General features: G+C 41.1%; 1 protein-coding gene across 1 annotated transcript in view; it reads right to left on the reverse strand.

Annotated features, from left to right (window-relative positions):
- Positions 1 to 25,130, reverse strand: part of LOC124798695 (protein FAM219A) — a 119,837-nt gene that overhangs the window by 33,036 nt on the left and 61,671 nt on the right. The window contains exon 3 of the mRNA XM_047262205.1: positions 13,887 to 14,043. Within this exon, the coding sequence (XP_047118161.1) occupies positions 13,887 to 14,043 (157 nt within the window). The remainder of the gene's footprint in view (positions 1 to 13,886; positions 14,044 to 25,130) is intronic.

Genomic DNA, 25,130 nt, shown 5'->3' on the forward strand with positions numbered 1-25,130 from the left:
ATGTTCATTTTGTGTCTAACAGTGTTCTAAATTTCCTTCATTTTCTTATTGTAATGTTTAATTTTTTTATGCCAAGTGCATAACTTTTCCTTTTTGATGACAGGATGAAGAACTGTGCAACACTGATTTTCATACAGATTCAATGTATGATTAAATCTAGTCCTTTCAATTAAACAACACTCTTCCTTCTGGCACAAGGTACTTTGATCCCAGATGTTAGCCACCTTTCCTCTCATCTTCCACTGTACTTTCCTCAATTTGTCAAGGGAAACTGGACTCATCTTATTGTAATAATACCTACTGTGCCACTGGTGAACTTCTTCCCATCGCTCATCCAGTATATTCTCTGTATAACACTGTAAATGAGTCAATATATATGATTCTGTGAAACTATTCATCTTCCTTCTTAGCAGAAACCAGCTGTTTTGACTGCTTTATTGCTGCCATTTGACCACTATGGTCTAATGAACCATTTCTTATGGCACTCGCACCTGTTTCATGAAATAACAGCTGGATTTAGGCATCTGTTATTACTACTGTGCTGTGCCATTTTCTTGTTGGGAATTTTGCTGTTAAAAACAAATCAACATTAGCAGCTCTAGGTGCTAACAAATTGGGACAAATGCTTCCTAACAAAATAAAGAGAAGCTTGTAGCTCAGATACAGAGGGGTTCAGTGTTCATTCTCAGTTCATCCAATGATCAGCTAAAGTAGAGGTCAAGGGTCTAACAATCTGAGAACTTTCCATATTATCCACACACAAAACATAATTAGCTAAAATCTGACGTACTGTAATCAGGGTGTAAATGGTAACTGTTTAAAATGTATAACAGTGCTGTAGTGGAAGTCGAGATGAACAAATCATTACACAACACATGTGACTGTCAAGCTGGAAAACAGACCAAATTGGTCTACAAAAGCCACCTAAGATACAGCGCATGCATGCTGAATGAGATTCTGTCTAATATCATCCTTGAATTTTAAAAACCCCTTGCTATTGAATGTAAAAATGTAAATTGATTTTGTGTAAATTTTTCTTAAAGATATTGTACATTTTAAAACTAAAATTTGGAATTAAATCATTTTATTTATCTGGCCTTCTTACTACAAAACTGCTGTGCTTGAGAGGATTAAATTTAGATGATATTGTAAACAAAATTAGTTTCTGCATAATGTTTACAAAAGTCTTTTTTCTTTTTTACTCTCATGGGAAAGTTTAAATTTATGCCAATGAAAAAGCCAACTAAGACAGCAGCATTAGAGAGCAAACGGATACTGACAATCTTCCACATGACTAAAAATAATAATGCATTCATTAATGTTGACACTAATCATGTATACACATCCTGTAGACTGTCCCACTGCCCATCATTTTGATATAAATAATCATTCAAAGGAATTATGGAACATGAAACTAACTAATTAACTACGTAATTTGTGTGGTGAGCATGTGCTGTAGTTTAAATAACTTTTGTTGGCCAATGTGAGGTGGTTTTTGGCTTTAAAAATTGCAAGTGTCCTGTATCGAACTGTTCATCACCACTGTGGCACAATGTAAATAGTCATCATTTACATCCCGCAAGATCTCCTACACAAGATTTTGAATGCAGAGAATAGGATTCTAGGTTCTCTGAATTTCTTTTTCAATTAGTGCAACTGATGGATAGTCTCAACATTACTCACAGAATCTAAGAAAATGAGGAAGTTGGTGCTATTACGTTATATTATCGGTTCTAACAACCTCATGAGTGTATGGATCTCAGCAGCAGGTAACACAATATCCAGAGAATGGCAAGACCTGGAGATGTGATAAGCAGGAAAAAATGAAACAACTAATGGTGCCTTCACATTGTTCACACACCATTCACATTAACATTTAAGAATATGCTAATAATCACTTGCAGAGAGCAAACTGTGGGATTCATCAGATTATACAGATGTTGCACTATCAGAAACAAGATAGCATCTGTGTCTGCTCCCGGTAAGCAACATGATGGAATTTTGGTGACAATGAAAGAGATGGTGATGTATGTTTCACACAACATGAGGGGACTTCTCAACTGTCAAGTGGCAGTTACTTGGTCTCAGCACACAAGCCAGGAAAATGGCTAATCCTCCCATTGTTAATTATCTTTATATATCAGTAAATCATAGTGTTGTGACAGTGCCACGACATTTAACAGTGCCACCATGACAGTACGCGCAAACGGCGATAGAGGCGCTCTGCAACTCGGCTGAGCGCGGGAGCGCCACCTAGCTACAAACGGCGCCAGCCGCATGTCACGGCATGGCAATCGAAGAAGAGATACCGAGTTCTTATCATGTAACGAGCTATTGTTTCTAAGTGAGTGTGTTTGAATATCCACGCAATTATTGGTGATTAAAGGTTATAACACTTTTTGGCGACAAGGTCAGATATTTTCACTGCATTGTGGATTTGTGTGTTTGTGACGGGGCAGACATGGAACAGCTTATGCAAGTGCTCATTGAACAACAAACACAGCTGACAGCTGCTATTCAGGTGTTGTCGACGTCGTCTGTCTTCCTCTTCTCTGCCTCCATTCCCTCTTTACGATGAGGCCGCTGAAGATTGGGAGGATTATGAGAAGCGTTTGCGGCAACACTTCTTGGCTTTCGGCATTGTCGATGCTCCTATGTGTAAGTCGTTATTTCTATCTTGGATTTCCCCACGGATCTATCAGCTGCTATCTCAGTTAGCCCCTCTGTGGGAACCTGCCTCTCTGTCCTTCCAAGAAATGTGTGACTTATTGTCTAACTATTACCGAAAAAACACCCATGTTGTTGCCGCCCGCGTGGCGTTCTACTGGTGTCATAAACAGCCCCATCAATCTTACCGGGCTTGGGCAGCGGAACTACACAGTCTGAGTAGGAAATGTCAGTTTGTCACAGACACTCATCATGAGTCTTATGCTGATCCAATGGTTAGGGATGCTATTCTATGGCTTGCTCCTGATAAAGAAGTTCAGCAACGTGCCCTTCAACTGCCAAACCCGTCGTTGTCGGAAGTTCTTATCATCACTCAATCCTTTGAAGTGCCTCACGCTGCTGGCGCGCAAATAGACGCATGGTGTGATGTAGGTGCTGTACAGTCAACTTTTGACACGGACAATTTGCCTGTTTCACAGGAGAACGAAGATGTGGCGGTGATTCACTCGCGTTGGGCCGCAACGCTCTCAGCGAAAACAGCAACCACAGAAGCAGGTTCGTTCCGCACTTCCTTCTGGTCCACGTTGTTTTGTACAGCATGACAGGGCCAAGTGTCCAAAATGTTGGGCCACGTGTAATTCATGTAGGAAAAAAGGCCACATTGCTTCTGTGTGTCAGTCCCCTAAAGTTCCTGTCGACGAGGACGAGGCATCGGACATGGATGTTAACTGTGTGCTTTCTCAAACAAATAAGTTGTTTGTTACTGTTCGTGTTCTGGATAAAGACATTCGCATGCAAGTGGACACTGGCTCTGCAGTAACTCTCATTAATTCTTGCACGTATTTGGAGTTGGGCTCCCCTCCCTTGTCTCCAGTTACGCGAAATCTGAGAACTTATAATAAACAGAAAATTCCTGTCATTGGCCAGTTTGATGCTTCCACTGCCTACAAGTCTGTTGTTAGGCCCCTCACGTTTTATGTGGTGGATCATGTGGGCACTGAAAACCTGTTCGGTTATGATGCTTTCCAGTTGTTCGGGTTCTCCATTGATGATGATGTGCACCTCATATCTGAGGATATTCCGTATCAACAGCTGGATGGATTATGTTCTGAATTTTCGTCTGTGTTCTCTGCTGGTCTGGGTCGTGCCAAGAATTTTGAAGCCCACGTTACTCTTAAACCTACAGCTCGCCCTAAGTTTTTCCGGGCACGCCCTATTCCGGTGGCGTTGCGTGCACCTGTCAAGGCTGAGATAGACAGGTTAACAGCTTCATGGATTCTCCTTCCTGTTACCTCCAGCAAATGGGCATCGTCAATCGTGGTGGTTTCTAAACCAAATGGGAGTCTGCGATTGTGTGGTGATTTTAAAGCCACTGTCAACGCTCAGAGCCGCATTGACACTTATCCTCTTCCCCATCCTAAGGAGTTATTTACCAAGCTCGCTGGGGGCCAGTTCTTTTCCAAACTTGACTTACCGGAGGCGTACCATCAGTTGCCGTTGGATGCTTCTTCCAAGGAATTTCTCGTCATCAACACTCCTTGTGGGTTGTATCAGTACCAGCGGTTACCATTTGGCATCGCTAGCACGCCGGCCATTTTTCAGCGGTTTTTGGAACAGCTCACGGCTTCCGTTCCCGGCTGCATAAACTATCTGGATGACATTGTTGTCACGGGGGCCTCCACTGAGGAGTTCCTTCGCAATTTGCGTTCACTGTTTCGGGTTTTGCATTCGGCTGGGTTGAGGTGCAATCTGGACAAGTCACAGTTCTTCCAACCCTCCATCGTGTATCTTGGTTTCCACATGTCCTGTGAAGGTATACGTCCTCTATGTCAGCACGTTGCGGCCATTAACGCTCTACCCCGGCCGTCTACGGTTAAAGAACTTCAGGCGTTTCTAGGCAAAATTGCTTATCATCACAAATTCATTCCATCCGCGGCAGCGGTAGCTCATCCTCTGCATCAGCTGTTACGCAAAAACGTCCCTTTCTGTTGGTCCGACAAGTGTGAGCAGGCTTTTGTCCACCTGAAGGCTCATTTGCAGTCTGCGCCTTGTCTTGCCACATTCCGTCCGGGTCTGCACGTGATTCTGGCGACTGACGCGTCACAGTACAGCCTAGGGTCTGTTCTCGCCCATCGGTATGAGGATGGGTCGGAACGACCCATCGCCTATGCTTCCAAGACCCTCAACGATGCGCAATGGAATTACTCTCAAATCGAAAAGGAGGCGCTCGCTATCATTTATGCTCTAAAAAAGTTCAGCGTTTTTTGTATGGTTCTAAGTTTCACCTCATCACCGACGACAAGCCGCTGGTCTCTCTGTTCAGCCCATTGGTGTCGCTTCCGGATAAGGCAGCTCACCGCCTGCAATGTTGGGCCTTATACTTGTCTCATTTTCACTACGAGATTCACTATCGCCCCACGGCCCAGCACGCCAACGCTGACGCATTGTCACGATTGCCAATGGGCCCCGACCCGGGTTTCAATCGTGATGAACTACTCTGTTTCCACATTGATGAGGAAGAACATCGTGCGGTCGAGGGTTTTCCACTTACAGGTTCGCAGGTCGCGTCGGCTACTGCGCAGGACCCGGTCCTGCGTCAGGTGATCGGTTTTGTTCAACGGGGTTGGCCGGACAGGACCAAGGGCCGGGCATCGGGTTCCCTTTGCAACTACCATGCCTTGCGCCTTTGTCTGTCTGTTCGTGATGGTGTTGTTCTTCTGGCCACGGATGACGCATCTCCACGGGTCGTGGTGCCAGCCTATCTTCGCAAAGATGTTCTCAAACTGTTGCATGAAGGCCATTGGGGTATTTCTCGGACTAAGTCCCTGGCCCGCAGGCACATTTATTGGCCCGGTATTGATTCGGACATCGCCCACATGGTTGCTGCGTGTGGTCAGTGTGCTCAACAACTGGCTGCACCTCGTACAATCCCCTCTCCGTGGCCTGATCCGGCGCATCCATGGGAATGGGTGCACGCTGACTTTGCCGGCCCCTTCCTCGGTACTTATTGGCTACTGCTATTTTTGACGCCTTCTCGAAGTTTCCATTTGTTGTTCGATGTTCGTTGCCCACCACTGCGGCGATGACGCTGGCTTTGTCCAAAATCTTTGCGCTAGAAGGTCTTCCATCCACGATCGTCACGGACGATGGCCCTCAGTTCTCTTCGCAGGCCTTCTGTGATTTTTGTACTGGACAAGGGATTCATCATGTTACAGCACCACCCTTTCATCCGCAGTTGAATGGGGAGGTCGAGCGCCTTGTCCGCACTTTCAAAAGCCAGATGAAAAAATTCCTTAGTGATTTTTCCACAGATGACACTCTGCTGCAATTTCTGAGTTCTTATCGCTTCACGCCTCTGGGTGATTGCAGACCTGCTGAACTCTTGCATGGCCGCCAACCGCGCACTCTACTGCACCTGCTTCACCCTGTCAGGCCTTGTGCTGTGTCCCCTAGTGCGGGAAAATACTCGGTGTGCGCCGACGTATGGGCACGAGGGTATGGATCTCGCCCTAAATGGATTCCAGGGGTGGTCAAGGTTCTTCGCTGCTGCCGGCTTTGTGAAATACGTATGGACGACAGCATGGTTGTTCACCATTATGACCAGATGCGCCCACGAGTGGTGGCCACGCCGGTGCCACCGCCCCTTCCTTCACCTCCACCAGCCCGAGAAGCCAGTCCTGTCACTGCTGCCGATCTACCGTACGTGTTGATGCAGCCGACGTTGCTACCGCTTCCAAGTACGCTGGAACCGGCCCCAGTCGCGACACCACCTTCTCCGGGACGCATCTCGCTGGAGCACACCCCCGGGTCCACGACACCTATGGATGCTGCTCCGGAGTTTTCACCCATCATCTCATCCAGGAGGCACGTTTCACGCACGAGCTTCCGTCCTTGACATTTTCGACCATACTCTCGTGTCTCTCCGCGGGATCTTCTCAGGGCCTCACAAGAGGCCATGGATGTCTCTGCACTGTCCATGTCTCCAAGGAAGTGAGTGTTTTTTTTTCAAGGGGGGAAAAATGTTGTGACAGTGCCACGACATTTAACAGTGCCGCCATGACAGTATGCACAAATGGCAATAGAGGCACTCCGCAACTCGGCTGAGCGCAGGAGTGCCACCTAGCTACGAACAGCGCCGGCCGCATGTCACGGCATGGCAGTCGAAGAAGAGATACTGAGTTGTTATCATGTAACAAGCTATTGTTTCTAAGTGAGTGTGTTTGAATATCCACGCAATTATTGGTGATTAAAGGTTATAACACATAGGAAACCCATTGCGGCACAACCTACCATCTCCACAAAGTTTATCTACACAATCTAAGTTTATCTACACAATCTAAGTTTATCTACACAACCTAAGTTTATCTACACAACCTAAGTTTATCTACACAACCTAAGTTTATCTACACAATCTGTGTTTATCTACACTATCTACGTTTGAGAGGTTGTGGAAGTTATGGGCGTGAGAAATGGCTGGAATTGCAGACAGGTTGTAAAAAGTAGAATAAATTTTTCAATGCAGATCATCAAGAGCATACCCAAGATTTAAGCTACAGGAGAGACACTTATATAAGATTCATGGAAAGTGGAATAGTGGAGGAAATTAAGTACAGTTTATTACAAAATAAAATTCAAAATTGTGGTGCATTTGTTTAAAAATTGATAAACGCAAAGATGGAAGTAAAAGTTTTGTTAATATATACAGTCCTGATTTTTTTCTGTTTCTTATTTATCTTTAAGATTAATTACACAGAAAACTACTTCACTGTTCACATGGCATAGCAATACAGTAATGTACTACAATATAACATTGTAATACCATATTTTTCCATAAATGCTTGCGAAGCAGAAGTGCAAAATAGCAACAAATATTAGTGAAATACAACACAAAATACTGCCTACACAATACTGCAATTTAAACAACATCATAAAACCCTTCCCCTTCTTTTGCTAAAAATGCTTCATAAGTTTTAAGACATCATTTTTCTTTTCCTTGCTGATTATGTTCATCCGTTCCAAGGTGGCTACTTTCCTCACTCTGTGGCTGTAGTTTCTGGATTTCCATACCTCAACCTCTACAACAATTCCACATTATAAATGGCTGATACTTACACCACTACCTTCTTCACACACTTTTCATAACTCATCACTTACTGAGCAGTTATTTTGAAAGGCGTCTTAGATCACAAGACTTTTAGTTCACTGGACTTGAGATCATTTGCTTCTCAATCTTTATTTAGTACCTTGACAATGCCATGTTGTTACAGCACTTTACAGTATTCAGTCAGTGAAAGAACATTTTCCTTTTTCAGTAGTCTTTTCCCACTCTACAAACACCCTGCAACAAGGCATACAGGTGTGACCAAGAATAGGGAAATAATGTACCAGCTTATTAACAGGACAGCCTTCAGAGAGGAGGAGGAGGCCAATGTCCAGGAAGGTAGCACACTGTGTTGAGGAGGACCAGGTAAAGTGAATGGGAGAGAAGTGCTGAGGCTGTGAAGTAATGAGGATATGTGTGTCTTGAACCTGAGTCCATATCACACAGATATCATCAATGAACCTGAACCAGACCAGGGGTTTGGGGTTTCTGCAAACTAGGAAGGCTTCCTCTACATGGCCCATGTAGAGGCCATTGAGGGTGCCATGTTGATGCCCATGGCTGTGCCACAGATTTTTTTGTATAGCTGCCCTTCAAAAGAGAACTAGTTGTGTGTTAGGATAAAGTTAGTAAAGTGTATGAGGAATGACGTAGTGGATTTAGAATCTGATGGACACTGGGAGAGGTAGTGTTCAATTGCAGCCAGACCAGAGGTGTGAGGGATGTCAAAGCCTAAGCAGTGATTAGCAGTGATCCAGGAGTTAAAGGGATGGGGATGGTGGAGAGTTGGTGAAGGAAGTGGCTCGTACCTTTAAAGTGAGAGGCTAGATTTTGGGCAATTAGTTGGACATGGTTGATCAATGAGGGCCAAAATTCTTTCAGTGGGGGGCACAATAGCCAGCTACGATAGTGCATCCAGAATTGTTAGGTTTGTTGAACTTTGGGAGCGTGCAGAAGGTAGGTGTGTGGGGTGTCAGAGGTGAGGACATGGACTCAGGTGAGAGGTTCTGGGAAGGGCCTAAGGGTTTACGTAGGGATTGGAGGTTATGTTGACTTTGTAAAGGGACACCCTTCTCTAGCATTACCTTTCTTCAACAGAAGTAATCAATACCAAAAATATTTTTCAAATTTTGAGTAGGTTAATATTATCTCAGCTGTTTTTCTAAAAGAACTTCAAATGATTTTGTACACTATGTATTATATTTATGGCTAAAATCCATAAAAAGGAATTACTTTATTTTCTTTGTTACAATTGATATCTACTAGCTCCGAATATACAGTTAAAATGACTTTTCTTTTAGAAACGTTTAAAGTTACAAAATATTTGGCACATTTAAAATCTCTATTATTAATTTTGCAATTTAGTGTGATTTATTAAATTTATTTCTGGATTTATTCATAAAATAAAAATAGAAATTCATAGGAATTCATTTGTCACGAGAATTTGTAAATTCTTTGGAATATTGTTAGTACCACAGAGTGAAGTGGTAGTGAGCATGCCTCTGATGTGATCAAATGTTGTTGTTGTTTTTTTTTTTTTAGAAGAACAACATAATTTGTGGCTTTGTTTAAGTGGAAGCTGTAAAGACAATGTGATATAGAAAAATGTGAGAGAATAAAATTTGAGTAAAACAAAGAAAAGTCAGCGCAGGATTACTTTGAAATTATTATGTCAGTTGGAACCATGAGAATCTACAGTGTCAAAAATTTCAGCTTCACGAATGAGCCCCTAGAAGTGAAGAACTGGAACCAACTACGAGAAAAGGTGATATGTAAAAAGTTTATTGTAGACCTTACTCCTCTCAAAGATTATTAAAAGAGTTAACTATGAAGACAGTGAAAATCAAAAAATGATGTGGGGGAGGGGTAGATTACAACTTCTGGGATGAGATCACACTGGCAGAGTTTGTAGGTGGAGGAGTCACACAAAGCCACACAACTGTGATTCCTAACGACAGTGGTAGAACTTTTAACCTTTGTCTGGTGGTAGGATGATTAATCTGGATCTGTTTTGAGGTTGTGTATGGCTATCCTTTCTTCTGCGGAAAGGTTAGTGTTCTTAGGTAGGAACCTGGGGAAGGATGGTGAGGCCAGGTTGGAGGTAAGAAATTCCTACAGGTGACTAGGGAGTGGTTAGGTGGGAGGTGGGGGAGGATCACAGCTGGATAGTGGTGTGACCTGGGAGAGGCAGGGTTCAACATTGGTATTCAACATAGAATTTCATTCTAATCCATGGCATACCATGCCAATGCAAATATCCTATCATTGGGGCCAGACAAAAACACCTCACCACATCTGCTGTCACACTGAGGATCAACCTCCAACACACCTCAAAGACCTGTAACTAACAGCATTGCATGTCAAGTAAATGACAGTCAAGGATCACCTTCTACAGCATGTATTTGACTACATCTGCAATAGCTGGTCTATAGGATTTTGACCAAAAAGTCTGAGGTCCATGCTTGCCATCCATCTACTTGAGATGCACTAGGTAGCATTCCTGCTGTCCACAATGACTGAAGGCAACTATCTAATTATTTCACAGTCAGATATCTTAGCACTCCTTATAACAGACTGTGGGACAACACTAGAGACAAACAGCTTGTGCACCACTATGTGTATTGGCATAGCACGAACAGGGACACAACTGAGATGGCTGCACATTGTAAGGTGTGTGGTACATCCCAGCAAACACCTCATCAGCAGTGTCAGTCCACCCACAACCAAAGGGCAGTACTATTGCTTTCAGGTGATCTCTACAGAACCATTTCAGAAACATATGTGAATGGTAGTGCAGATGCAAAGACATATTTCTCATGTGTGATCTGGATGTCTAACATCTTAGTGGAAGTCACCATTAAGGTATTAGTCAACAAATTCACAATAGATCTCTCCCAAGTCCAACAACAAGTATTGAAGAACTTCAGTGACATTACTAGTATCTGCCATGTACTATAAGCAATATTATGCACCTCATGGCCTAGTGGCTAGCATTGCTGCCACTGGATCACGGGGTCCCAGGTTGGATTCCTGGCTGGCTCAGGGATTTTCTCCTCCCGGGGACTGGGTGTTTGTGTTGTTCTTATCACCTCATCATCATCTGGGTAGTAGCGAGACTGGAAATGGAAAGAATGGAACTTGTACAGGCGCTGATAACCACGATGTTGAGCACCCCATGAACCAACATAATCATCATCATTCCATTCATATATTAATGGTCCAGTGGAACACCTAGTATAGAGCCACCATACACAAATGGCCTCTGCCCCTCAGGAGACTGACTGTGCAACACTATTAACCACCTTTATAATCACCTATCACAACATTGGTAAGGGCACTGTTGAATTATTCCATTGACACCAATCACGAACAGTACTTAATTTATTCAACAGCTTTGGCCATCAACACCACTGAGTATGCAGAACCATCACTGACCTCCAAGGAGCAGCTATGGCCACCACAATCAGGAATCATCCAATGACCCATCTACTGAGCCATCCCTATAGCCCATAGCAGGACAGACTGCTCCCTCTTTCATAGGCAGAGCCCAGCTCAACATCACAACCAACAAGGAAATTTGGCTCAAAAGTGGGGACGGCACAACCCCATACCCCCTATGTCAGCAGACATGTCAACACCAACCACTCTGAGGTCAGAATCATGCCTCAACCACCACATCCACTGCCTAGATACAGAATGAAGCTAAAGCAGTTCACAGCAGACCACTGGAATCCTCCACTGCCATCATGGAGTACTCTGCTAGGTTTCACCACTACCACCTCACCCAGCTGCTTCTCCACAGGCTTTGACTCCATCCACAGCACTTTTTGATAGGTCATTAACTTTGGAATATTTCCCAGATTCATATTAAATAGTCTTGTCTGATAGGCTCTAAATCTTCAGCAATATTCCATGTGTTAATAATGACTGTTAGCAGAATCAAGTAGGTGCTGCACCTCCTGAAAATATTTATTGGCCAGATCCACAGTTCTTGAACTACTACATTGTGTGTTCCTGGATAGAAGGATCCAGTATCGGCTTGCATGCATGTCTTGAAAATGTATAAACTAACTGCATCCAGACTAGTGTTGACTATTTGCTGTGGGATGCAGTACTGTGAACAGAACAGTAGAGTACCAAAATATCTATTATGTTCAGTTGGTGATTCTGTATGAATACACATATCAGTGAGACGTAAATTTCAGTGAGAATGCAGTAAACTCAATACATATGTGGTTTAATGCAAGAACAACCAACACAAAAAAAATCTTGTTTGTGGAAGTCAAGAATTGAAATTCTGAGAAAAGTTATTTTTGATAATGTGAGTGGAAAACAGTGATCTAAATTCAATTTTAATAAAGCAATCCATCTTGATTGCATTTTGCAATAAAGCCCAATCACTTTATTAAACATTAGTACTTTAATCTGTACTAATAAACATGATCATAAATGCTATTATTGGTGTTATCTAAAAGCTCTCTTGTTCTTTTCTGAACTATAATTTTTGGACATTGGACATCTTTGTATTGAATTAGTTTCAGTAACTTTTAGAATTTGATTATTTTTATTACCTTTATTAATTAAGAAATATGCATATTTTTGCTGTTCTAGGTAACAGAATAAAACCAGGTACTTGTGTAATTAAAAACAGAGTATGTTCTATATTTCAGTCTTATCCCTTTATATTGGTATAAAAAGAAACAATATTTGATAATGTTGCCTATAATATCTGAATATCTGAATATCTTCTCCACATGGAATCACTGCTGTGTGTATCAGTTCATAATAGCAAAAGCTGAAACAACCCCTAAAAACTCAAATAAAATATAATTTTCATACTGTGACATTATTCATCATTGCTTTCATCTGATAAGTACCCCACACAGTTTCCTGCTGGTAAAATGCCCTATTCTGTGGATGTATAAAAGACATTGATGGCTGTAGATTTTTGACCTTTTCTGCAGATAACGGTTTAGGTGTCATGTGAATGGGTCGCAAGTTATAATTCAAGAGATATTTGCCTCTTTGGTAGATTTAATATCCTGAACTCCTCTTATGGACTGAAGGTAAAATTTATAGTATACATTCCCAGGTGAATTACACATGTATTGCAACCATTTTATCTTCAGCCAAGGAACTAACTCTCCCAAAGTGTTTTTTCATCAACAAAGAAGTTCACTGAAATTTAGAAAAATGCTGTGCTCATGTTCAAGTGCATTTATCAGTGGTTGCCTAGAAACTAATCTGATCAAATTATCCCAATCCCTTGATATATAAATCCCTTGATATATAAATTTTTGCAGTTTTTTTCTGACAGTTGGAGGGAGTCACTCTCCATTTGGGTGCAACCAGCTCAAGAACCTTATGGCTAATAACCTCCAACTAACTAACTAACACAGTATTTTTTCTCATAAAATATATTCATGAGCACAACTGAGAAATTACTCTTCATGTCCTAGCCCCTGCAAAGTCACTAAATATACTGACATTGGCTGTTCTAGTAGTGCAAACAGAGTACATAGTATTATGCATTTATGATATGACACTGGTTGCCTGGAAACCATATTCTCCTATTCTCATTAAATTTAGGCTTTAGTTACTTGGGAATCAAATAACAATGGCTGGAAACTGATTGAATTTCCTTTTATCAAAGGACTGGTGATTAAAAGTATGTGCTTCCCACACAAAGACATCCATAAGGAGACTTATAATAAGATACCTGATGCAAAATTCAGAAATTGTTGACTGTCATGCTATAACCCTAGATATTCACTTTCAGGAAGTTCATTTCCAAAATTCTGCAGTTTTTCTTCATTGTTTGCATTTTTGCCATTATGACACAGTAATAATGCTATTTGCACCTTATTCTGTTAGCCCATAGTCACCACAAGGGTATTCTGTTATGATCCATCAGTTCCAAAGTGTTTTCATTTATCATCTTACCTCTTACTCATTGCACTAACCATTCCACAGTGTAAGCCCCACGTTTTCCCTAGTTCTTCTCATCACCACTTTCACTCCTCCTCATACTTTCACTGCATCAACATTTGAAAGAAAACTTATCTCCTCATGAACAGAAAATACTATGATCAAATTAAAAACTAAAAAGATACAGTACCTTTCATCTGTTTCCCACTCAACTAATGGTTGTTGTTCCCTTTGGGTCGAGGAACCTGGTTTATTCGGAATTGGTAGTCTCTGTATAGGTATTAGACTAGAATTCTTTTTATATTCTTGAAGTCTGTGATTCTTTTTAGCTTGCTCTATCCTTTGCTCTGAAAATGAGAAGACTTGTGCTGTTCATAAAATTAAAGTGATATGACAGTCACAAAACTGTTTTATAAGCCTTAGATACAACAAAGGTAAACAGTGAAAAAGGTCAGAAGTGGGGCGTGGCTCTTTTCTGTAAAGTTCCATATCTCAATGCTCCATAGTAGTCACAATAAGCACTACTATTCTATTTCACGTTGTTATGCTATTAGGGGACTTCAAACAGTTAGTTACACATGTCCCACACTAAGACCATTGTACAACAAGAATGCTGCATTGGGGAAGAGAACACAGGTTCCAGATTTCCTGCCAACATATTTCCATCGTGGTGTGGTTTTCATGTGAACTACAATGTTGGGGTGAAATGGTGTGGCAACTGGAAGCATACACCAAAGTTGATGTACAAGGAATAGTACAATTCTTGTAGGCAAAATGTCTTAAATTGGACACAGAGTCACCATGACATTCTGGCACTAGAGACCAAATGCAAACCAGCGTCCAACCATAGTGGAAAAGTGCCAACAATTTGACCAAGGGTGTACATTATGCCGATCAGGAAAGGCCATAGACACCAAAAATTAGAGACAATGTCCAGGCAACTGAGGAACTGATTTGCAGTGAACACATAGTGCGTAGTGGGGAGATCACACTGTTGTAGAAATAATTCAAAAGCCAAGATCGCTTAAATACTGTTTACAGGATAACCAGTTTCAACACACTAAAGGTGCCATCATCAGATCTGAATGCAGATTAACATTTATAAACCATTTGGATATAATGATACATGAAGCAGACCAGCTGACATAAAATAATTGTCACAAAAAATAAAAGAACAACTGCTCTCATGGTCATTCATTTCATAAGATATGTAACACCGTAGCCACAGGATAAAATTATTTGGTACATGACCACTGCTCGACTAACAATGGCCAGCATACTGGTTAGCCAGTAAGCAGTATTTAAGCAATCTTGGCTTTTGAATTATTTCTAGAACTGATTTGCACTAATCACATAAGATCCAACAATGAGGACATTCACATAGCAGTTCTCGAGTGCCTCTGCAACAAACAAGTGGATTTCTGTTATCAAGGACTTGAACGAGATGAGATTAGATTATATTGGCTAACAGAACATTCTGCCAATTGTTTACAAAGACTTGTGACTGTTGAAAAATAGTGTCATGTTTCTGTGTCACTTTGAAATGTAGTGCAGCATTCAGTGAAAATTACTTGACCTGCCATAATCATGCGTAGCTTACTTTTTGAAGTCTCCTCATAGTTTTCAGTACAGTTAAATTTTATTTTATTCTGTTCATATTCAACACATCAACAAAAGACATTGGGTAGGTTGCCAGCTTTCACCTGTCACAAGCCGAAATGATCTGCAGGTCTCAAGGATGAGTGACACCTCTTACAACATTTCTATTCAGTCTTCCCACTGATGTTCTGGCCTACAGTTATATGAATGGAAATTATACTTTCTGTATTGGATAAAAACTCAAAGCCAGAGAGGACAAAAGCAGAAGTATCATTACTGACGCAAGGAAAAAGATTTCTGGATCAAACACGATTACAAATGCATATATCTACACCTACATCCATACTCTGGAAACCACTGGGAAGTGTATGAGAGAGGGTACTAAGTGTTGTTCCACACTGACCACCAGATGCAATGGTTTTTTCACATACCACTCGTGAATGGAGTGTGGAAAGAATACCTGCTGCAATGTCTCTGTGCATGCTGTAATTAGTCTAATCTTGTCTTCAAGGTCCTTATGGAAAGAATATGTAGGGGACTGAAAAATACCTCTATATTCCTCACTCGATATTTGTTGTGTAGGATTTTGTGGGATATTTTGCATCTATCTTCATAAGTCTGCCAAATCCAACATTTCCATGATGTTCTCTCACAATTCAAACAAAACTTGACAACAGTTAAAATATTTAGACCATAATAACAACACAGTTTCAAAAGTAACAGGAAAACTGGTTTTGTTATATACATGAAATACATAGTCACAAGGATTTGAGTCATTATAGCAATTAGATATCAGAGTCTGGAAATAGAATATAGAATGATTTTGAAAATAATACACACAAAAATCACTTTGAACTATTTGGTTGCAAAAATGTCAAAAAATTTAAAAAAGGAAGAGAATTGAATCAACAGTCCCAGGTTCAATTCCTGGTGGGGTCAGGGATTTTTCCTGCCTCAAGATGACTGGGTGTTGTTGTGTCATCTTCATCATCATCATTCATCCCCATTACAGTCGGAGGAAGGCAATGGGAAGCCACCTCGGCTAGGACCTTGCCTAGTACGACAGTGTGGGTCTCCCCCATTGTCCCCTACACTCCTCAGAGTATGGGACCTCATCATCATCATCATCATGCTTGGTATGTGGCACACAGATACATATAACAGCACAGGGGCTTAACTAGCTTTTATACTACTACTCGTATTTGACACTTTGTGTCGTCATGATTGCAGACGGGTGCATTTAGGTATGTGTGTGATTGTGTTTTTCAGAATAAATACTAACGACAATTAGTGGTAGTTTGAAAGTTAATCAGATTTCCGTGCTGATGCATATGTATACGCATCATACCACAATCAGCTACAGGTGAGTTATTGTCTTCCCTCACTTCTGTTTATCATTTCCATCCTTTTATCTGCACAAGGTGTGACAAGAGCACAGACTGTCATTGTTGGCACAAACATAAATTATATGAGTTGATGGTGGCTCAACAGCAAAGCTGAGAACTGAACTCTGGAAGAGAGAATGAAACTCAATGAGCTAGTCAATCTATGGGGAGCAGAGTGTCCTGACACCACCTGAACATGAGCATGAGAATAAACACAAATTTCACAAGCTGCGAGATGGTCGCAAAAGGAACAAACATGCAGAAAGTGTAGAATAAATTTCTTTATTTCTTGTCTATGATCACAAACTTATTAGGTTCTCAGACTACCAGTTTTGGTCAGCAATGACCATTTTCAGATCTGCAGGAAAACATGGGAAAAATAAAAAATGCAGCTAGTGGCTTGTCTACAGCTTAAAACAGCAAAATAATCCATGATGAAAAGTATTATTGACATACATGTTAAAATTTATACTCACCCCCCCCCCCCCCCCCCCCTGAAAAGGCCTTTTCTTCACATAAGGCCAAAAATGGCACGGCTTTGGCTGCAATCTCCATCAAAAAACCAGCAAGGGCAAGAGATTCCGACCACAAAAGGATGCAGCTAGTTCCGCTGGAGAGGTGGAAGATTGAGGAGGCTGTGGTGAAGATTGGCCATCAGCAGGAATGAGGACTCAACCTCTGGCAAGTAGGGGAAGGAGGGTGCCAGGTCAAATTCATGGCCTTCTCATCAGCGGTCATGGGAGCTGTCCCCGCTGGTGCCTGATTTTCTGCTCGAAGATAGAATGGCAGAAGGTGTAGAGGGAGCAGCAGAGAGTACATGGTGAGGTAACTGGGAGCCTTCTACCTGACCAATGCTGTGACCAACTCCATCATGTGGTCTATTTAGAGATGGTGGCAGTGGGGGCCCCACAGGTCATGGGTGCAATTGAGTGGAATTATGAGTCAGCTGCTCCCGTATGACATCCACCATAAACAAATGCAAACTTTTATGGCCCACCACTTTGCTGGCAGCCCCCCTGCTGTCAGGCAAAAGACTGGGCCCAAACAGTAGCCCAGTGAGGAAAATAGGGTGGGCCACGATGGTCGGAGCATGTGACTCATGACGCAACAGATTCAAAAACCCAAAATCTGGCACCCATGCAAACACTCCGCTGGACTGCAGTCATTAACCAGCGTCACCTGGTATATGGCAAGAAAACTAGATATTGCTTCATCATGGGATGTGGCAGACACAGTCTTTTCTATCTGAGTGTTAAACATCTGCACAAATTACTCCACCTCCACCTTATAAGCTGTGTGGTAGTCGTATGCTGGATACCATTTTGGATAAAAAATGAAAAATCTGTGAACTCCCAAGAAACTAATTCCTAAGTGTTATTAGAGACTACGGTCCGAGGCGAGCCCAATACCAGAAATGGCCAGCCACACATGAATGTAGATGTAGGAAAAGTGGCTGTCAGCATAGTGGAGGACAGTTTGGCAATGTATGGAAAATTTGATAAAGCACTTACCACCAAAAATACACACTACCCAAAGAGAGGCCCTCAAAATCAATGAGCACCCTGTCCAAAGGATGCTATGGAACTGGCCAAAGGGAAAACTGATATGGCAATGCAGACTGATTCTGTGCACAGGCCACACAAGCCCGCATAAGGTGTTCAATATCACGATCTATCCTATCCTCTGGGATCCACCATTAAGCAACACAGACACGTACTGCAGGCTGCTGCCTCTCCAGGCCACTGGCAACATCACCATGAGAGATGAGGATAAACAGTACAACCACAACCTACAGTAACACATGGCACCAGCTTCATCGCTAGAGGTGTGAGAGGTGTGGCATTTGGCACAGCAATTGCAGACACCAATTCTTCCTCCGCACATCACATGCCTGTTGATCACCTTAGCAGTGTCCTTCCATTGGCTATAAAATATGACACCCAGCTGACCAGATCCAGTTTGTATCAGGATTCACTTTGGGCTGAATACCAACAGCATCCACTGGGCCGTCAATCAGAGATGCTTTCATCCCAGCACAGTTGTTCGCTCAGAGTAGCAGCCAAGGCTTCTCTCCAAATCTTATCTGAGTTCTCCGTACAAGCTACTGACATCTTTATTCTGAGCCATGTCTGAAGTCTACACCCCACATCTCATCCAAATTCTCCATGTTGGGACCTGACATCAGCAGCCATCAGGACACAACTCACCATCACTTCCAGATCACACCAGCTGGGTCCATGGCCTCTCCAGTGTAGCCCATCTCTCCACAGCAGCCATGCTACTTCCGACTGGCTACAACCTTCTCCCTTGCCAGGACCTCTATCCTGAACCATCTTTGATACCTACTGCTCTCCACCAATCTGAGTGCACTGTATAGCCCTTTTTGGGTCCTTCACAGTGCTATGTCAGAAACTACCAGTGGACTGGAAAAAGTAGTGCTGGTTCAAGTCTGAACGAATGTTTTGTTGTATTCAGTTGATGAGAGTAAATAAAGTTCATTTACTTCTTGCTTCTTGGGTACATTAAATGGTGTAGCTCTCTCAGTCATGACACATAAGCGATCAGTCACCAGCCAGCAAATATGATGCTACACCAAAGCCTTCAGATGATACATACTCCAGCACAACACATGCAGTAATGCCAGATGGATGACTCAACAGCTTTGCTCCTCTGTGGCAAGCATGAGGACACCCTGGACAACACTAAGCTTAGTAGAAAAAACATATGCCATACCAAAGCTGCTTCAGAAGGAGCGCACTCGGGTCATCCTCAATCTGGACTGGGGAAATTATTTTCCAGAAAAGTGGGACAGTGGCCATTGCAGCCACAGCCTACTGTACTATCAACAAGAATCCAGAAATGTCTCATCCACAGGGGCAAGGCAATCTTTGTTTAGCATATGCCCCAAAAACTGCACCTTTGGGGAGGAAAAAAACTACATTTTTCCAGATTACAACAAAGGTTATTCTACAGAAGATGTCAGAAGGCCAGATGCAGATTTTTTAAATGCTCTTCTCATGTAGACCCCACTATCCAGATGTCACTGAGGCAGTTTACGCAACAGAGAATGCACTGAATCAACTGCTCAAAATATCGTTGATAAATTCCTGGTGCAGATGAGATTCCAAAAGGCAAGCGATTAAAATAGTAAAGCCCTTCAGCACATTTTCAGCACCAGGAAATTCCAAGAAGCAGCATCCATCAGTAACTCCAGGTATGTGTCGCACAGGACAATGCATGGAAAATACTGGCTCCCTGACAACTTTGCTAACAATTCTTTTGGCCATGGAATTGGATACAAATCCACAATACATTGCATGTTGACCGTGTGTTTAAAACCACTGCAAATGCGCATGGTGCTGTCTGGGTTCTGAATCACAACCAAAGGTATGGCCCACTGACTCGAGGAAATAAGAGAAACGACACCGAGGTCCAACCAATCCTGCAAATCAGCCATGAACTTGTCACACATGGCAACGGGAATGGGGTGGGGGGGGGGGGGGGGGGGGGGGCAACAAAATTAGATACCACCAATGGCTTAAGGGAGGCGTGTGCCTTGAAATTTTCTGTTCGACCCAAGATATTCTGAAACAGCTGGTTGTACATCCACAGTAACGAGTTCAAATATTGGAAGGGGTTTGAGCGACACTAAATGTAGTTTGTCAACTACATGGAAGCCAAAAACACAACAGGTGTCTAACCCCAAAATATTTTGCACCAAAAGTGAATTCACTACTAACACATTAAGTTGCCTTTCAATGTTCTTATATTATCCAGAGACTGAGAATTGTTCCCTAAAAGGAATGCATTGTTCCTGTAAGTCACAAACTGAAATAGTGGCTGTTGCAACACACGGCAACCCAAGAGCCTTTAACTATCTGAGTTAATTAGGCTGACTGTTGCGCCCATGTCAACCTGAAACTCAATCTGTCATGCATTCAGTACCAACATTATTAGAATATGTTGAGGCGATGTTTGTGGGATACCAGAGACAGTACCCTGGGAGATAATTGGTGAAATTTGTAACGTCTAATAAAGATACACAAGAATGTTGCACTTCATTGTTTACATTACATAAATTGTAAAATTTTACATAAGCTGTGACTTTTAAATAAAAATTAAAACTAATTACAAATTTAACATGACATTTTAATCACTGTACTCATTTAAGCAAGTGCTGAATAATTAATGATATTCCAGATGATCAAAACCAATGTACCAAGTTTGAATTTTAAATAGTATTAATGTAATCATGTAAGAAAATAATTTTTCAGTGAAAAAACACAAAGCAAGAACTACACAGCATTAAAAGCAATGTAAAATTATTGTAATGTGAGTAATTTAATTGTAAATGAACTACACAATAATGGTATGTTTCAAGATGATTGTTATGCTTTTACAAACAGAAATTCAGTGGAGGCCAGGTGGCTTAGGGCTGAAATGGTAGAGATGGTAGAGACTGTATGATTTTTTCACTTTATGTATTAAAGTACAAATGGAAGAAAAAGTACTTCATTAAAGATACTCAAGGACCAGCTCACCTCGCTACCAATTTCTATTGGTAGCAATATTTTTTTTTTTTTTTTTGCCAATTTTATCCCTAGCACTGCTACCTCCACCACTGACATGTGGTGGTGATTATGTGGTTTTTGTGCTAAAAAGAAAGAAATATCATTATAGTGATATGTTAATTATATCTAAAATTATTAATTTTGAATATATTTTGATGGAATAGTGACATTTGAAGCACAAGCTCTGATCAGAGAAGGATGGAGAAGATACTCGACCATGCCCTTTCAAAGTAACCGTCCCAATATGCCTTTCTACAATTCAGGAAAACCATACAAAACATAATTCTGGATGCCAGTGTGAATTTCAACCATTGTCCTCCTGTATAAGTGACCACTGTCTTACCACTGTATTACCTTGCTCTGTGCAAGCCATCTGAACTCCCACTTTCTCCCACCATTTCTCATATGCTCCTCTGATGACCCTACAGAACTATCACTCCTGGGAAACAAAACATAGTGTAATGAGCAAGTTAACAACCACCACAGGGTTGCTACTTGAATGAATTTTTTCTCTCTGCATAGTTTTTATTCACCAGAACATTAAAGACACTTTACAACCATGTAAGGAACCATAATCCATCCATAAAAACCTGCTTTTTGTCATCTGTTATTTGTTGTCTGTCAATTGTATTGCCAAGTCATAACTTACAAATTATTTTAAAAGCTTTAACATGAACATAGTGTAATTTACCTGGATAGGTCTAGAAAAGCTATGAGTTATCAAGTTCTATCTTTCTACTATCATGTTATGAAGCACCACTGGGGCAAAATGACAAGTCCCAACTGACTAAAATGTTTTGAAAGCATTATTGGTATCTCCCATCTCTTTCTTCATAACACCTTACAACAGAGAGTTGATTCTGCCTTCATTTTCTCTCTGTCAGATGTGGGAACCATGTAGTATGAACAACTGGTAAGCTCTTGCGACACATAGTGTTGTATTTGAACTGTTATAAATATGTTTATCATACATTGTGGCATGATATGAACCAGTACGTAAAATTTTTGAAGCGATATGAATGTAGGTATAAACAAATGCGGGTATGAACAAAATGACAGGTGGAGCCAATTTTTCAACTCTCAAATCCACAGGTGTATGTGGGGGATATTACAATGTGCATATTTGATGATAGAGGAGATGGAAATAAAAGCAACAATGAAATCATAAAAATGACAATATAAAAATGAACATCACCAACAAATATTTCCAATTTTACAAATAAAAAAAGAGTGTGTGCTTATCAATTCCCATAATAGACACTGAAAAATGGCAGACAAACACACAAATAAAAATATGTGGTATAATCTTGCAAGTAGTTTAACTTACATGTGAAAAGTTAAAACTATATGCTAGTCTGGAATTCAAACCTAATTCCTGCATTTTTCAGGCAGTGTCCTGTTAATTACACTACCTGAGCACACTTTATGTATCACATTCTTATCCATGATTTACAGCATTTAATTATTCAATAGAATCTTTATATTTTTCTCTTTCATTTTTTTCTAATTATCTCATTTCCTCTTTTAGAAGGAATTGTTAACTTCATAACTGGTAATGGTACACCACTATAATCCTATTAAATTAAGTCATAGTGTGAATGTGTTATCATCCCAGTTACTAGATATCATAAATTCATGTGGTCATAAATAAATGGAAAGACAGGAAGTAGTGTATTATTCTTGACCGGACATTTCATGGAATAGTGACTTCACAAAAAGGAAGACTGCAAATATCATCTGTAGCTTCAAGCTGCAGAAAACAAATAGGAGGTGTTGACAAGAAAGTTGGAGCACTTGTAAGCTACAAAATGCCATCAAAATAACTGAGAGTATTGCCAGGACACTTCACTATATATCCTTGAAATCGTACATAATGTTTCGTATAAATGATGGGCTACTACAGAGTTTGGAATAATACCTCTGACAAGTTTCTAAAAAAAAAAAAAAAAAAAAAAAAAAAATAAAAAAAAAAAAAATTCATACTGATTTAAAAAAAATAAAGCCTACTTTTGGAGAAATGGATAGATATCACTGTTTGATGGTCACAATCAGCATGATTTTCTTTACTTCATGAGGGACATTCAATAAGTAATTTAACATTTTTGTCTGAAAACAGGATGGTTTTATTCAGTATTCAAATACTCCATGATATTCCCCAATCTTTTGGCTGTAAACCCCTACTTTTCACCATTACCTCATTCAATGCAAAGGCCTAATGCCACCTTACTATGAGGCCTATATGACTGTGTGGTACCACTCTACTGGTCAAAGTCAGAGTCATCATCCTGCTTCATCAATAACCTTCCATACATCAACATACTGCTTCCTATGGAGTGCATCCTTCATAGGGCCAAAGAAATGGAAATCGCAAGCTGTGTGGCTGTAGGTTGGATTAGGAAGAACAGTCCAATGAAGTTTTTTGAGTTCCTCTCAGCTGTGAAGACTTGTTTGAGGCCTTGTATTGTCATGAAGGAGACATTTGTTTTCATTTTTGTGGTGATGAACATGTTGAAGTCATTTCTTCAATTTCTTGAGGATAGCACAATACACTTCAGAGTTGGTTGTTGCATTACAAGGGAGAACATCAAACAGAATAACCCCTTCAAACCCCAAAGGGCCATCACCATGACTTTACCAGCCAAGGGTCCAGTTTTGAACTTTTTCTTCAGAAAAGAGGTGGTGGGGTGCCACTCCATGTATTGCCATTTTGTTTCTGGTTCATAGTGATAAACCCATGTTCCATCACCTGTGGTGATGTTTGACAAAAAATTGTCATGTTCAGCCTCATAATGTGCTATCAGTTCCATACAGAGGTCCTTCGATGCTCTTTATGGTTCTCTGTTAGACGACACAGAACCCAGTGGGAAGACACACTTTAAGTAACATAACTGATGGATGATGGTGTCAGCACTAGCAACAGATAAATCCAGTTGAGCAGCATGATGTGTCCATATGTTCCAACACTGCAGAAGTCACAGCTGTGTGCGGTTGGTTGGCACATGGGAGATCAGATAGGTCTCTGAGATCTTTCTGTGACGATTACAGACACGTCATCCAACAAGTCACCAGGCTTTTGTTCAGTGCCAAGTCTCTGCAGACATTCTGAAAGTGTCTATGAATATCTGTGATGCTCTGATTGTCCACCAAAAGAAACCCAATGGTAGCTCTCTATTTAGAAAGCACCTATATTCCTGATGCCATTTTGAAAGCTACATACAGCATCCCCAGGAAACTACAGAAGCTGAAACATGAATATTCCATGAGGTCCACAACAAACTGCATTTTTTCAGCCAAAATTGTTTGACAAAAAAATGTGTTGCATTACTTGCTGACCGTCCCTCATTTACTGGTTTGAGAAGATTACCTTCCATTTTCAAAGGCGCACCTTCCACTGGCTTGAGTTGGTGTTCTGTTAATATGTTAGTCCGTAGATGCACACATCAGTGGTAAACAGCACTGGAAGCCATTGCATGTACTGTTTACCTATTACAGACACATCAAAGGTGAAACATACCGCCAGCTTATCAGATTCAGTCTGTGAACAGTGCACATCTGAAAATGAGTCATAGTATCCTGATTCCAATAACGTAACAAAGTAAACTTTACTGAATATGGCTTTTGGACAATTATTTCTAAGTCCTGTTCAATCCCAAATAGAATCATGCATGTTGATGTATGGAAGGTTATTGATAAAGCAGGATGATGGCTCTGACTTTGACCAGTAGAGTGGTACCACACAGGCATATAGGCCCTCATAGTAAGGTGGAATTAGGCCTTTGCATTGAATGAAGTTTGACTGTGCACCTTTTGTGGTGTTCACGACTCACTGTCAAAAAAAGTATAATGCATTTTGCATAAGTCACATGGTGTATACCCTGT

Source organism: Schistocerca piceifrons, chromosome 5, assembly GCF_021461385.2.
Source record: "Schistocerca piceifrons isolate TAMUIC-IGC-003096 chromosome 5, iqSchPice1.1, whole genome shotgun sequence".
NCBI classification, from domain to species: domain Eukaryota; kingdom Metazoa; phylum Arthropoda; class Insecta; order Orthoptera; family Acrididae; genus Schistocerca; species Schistocerca piceifrons.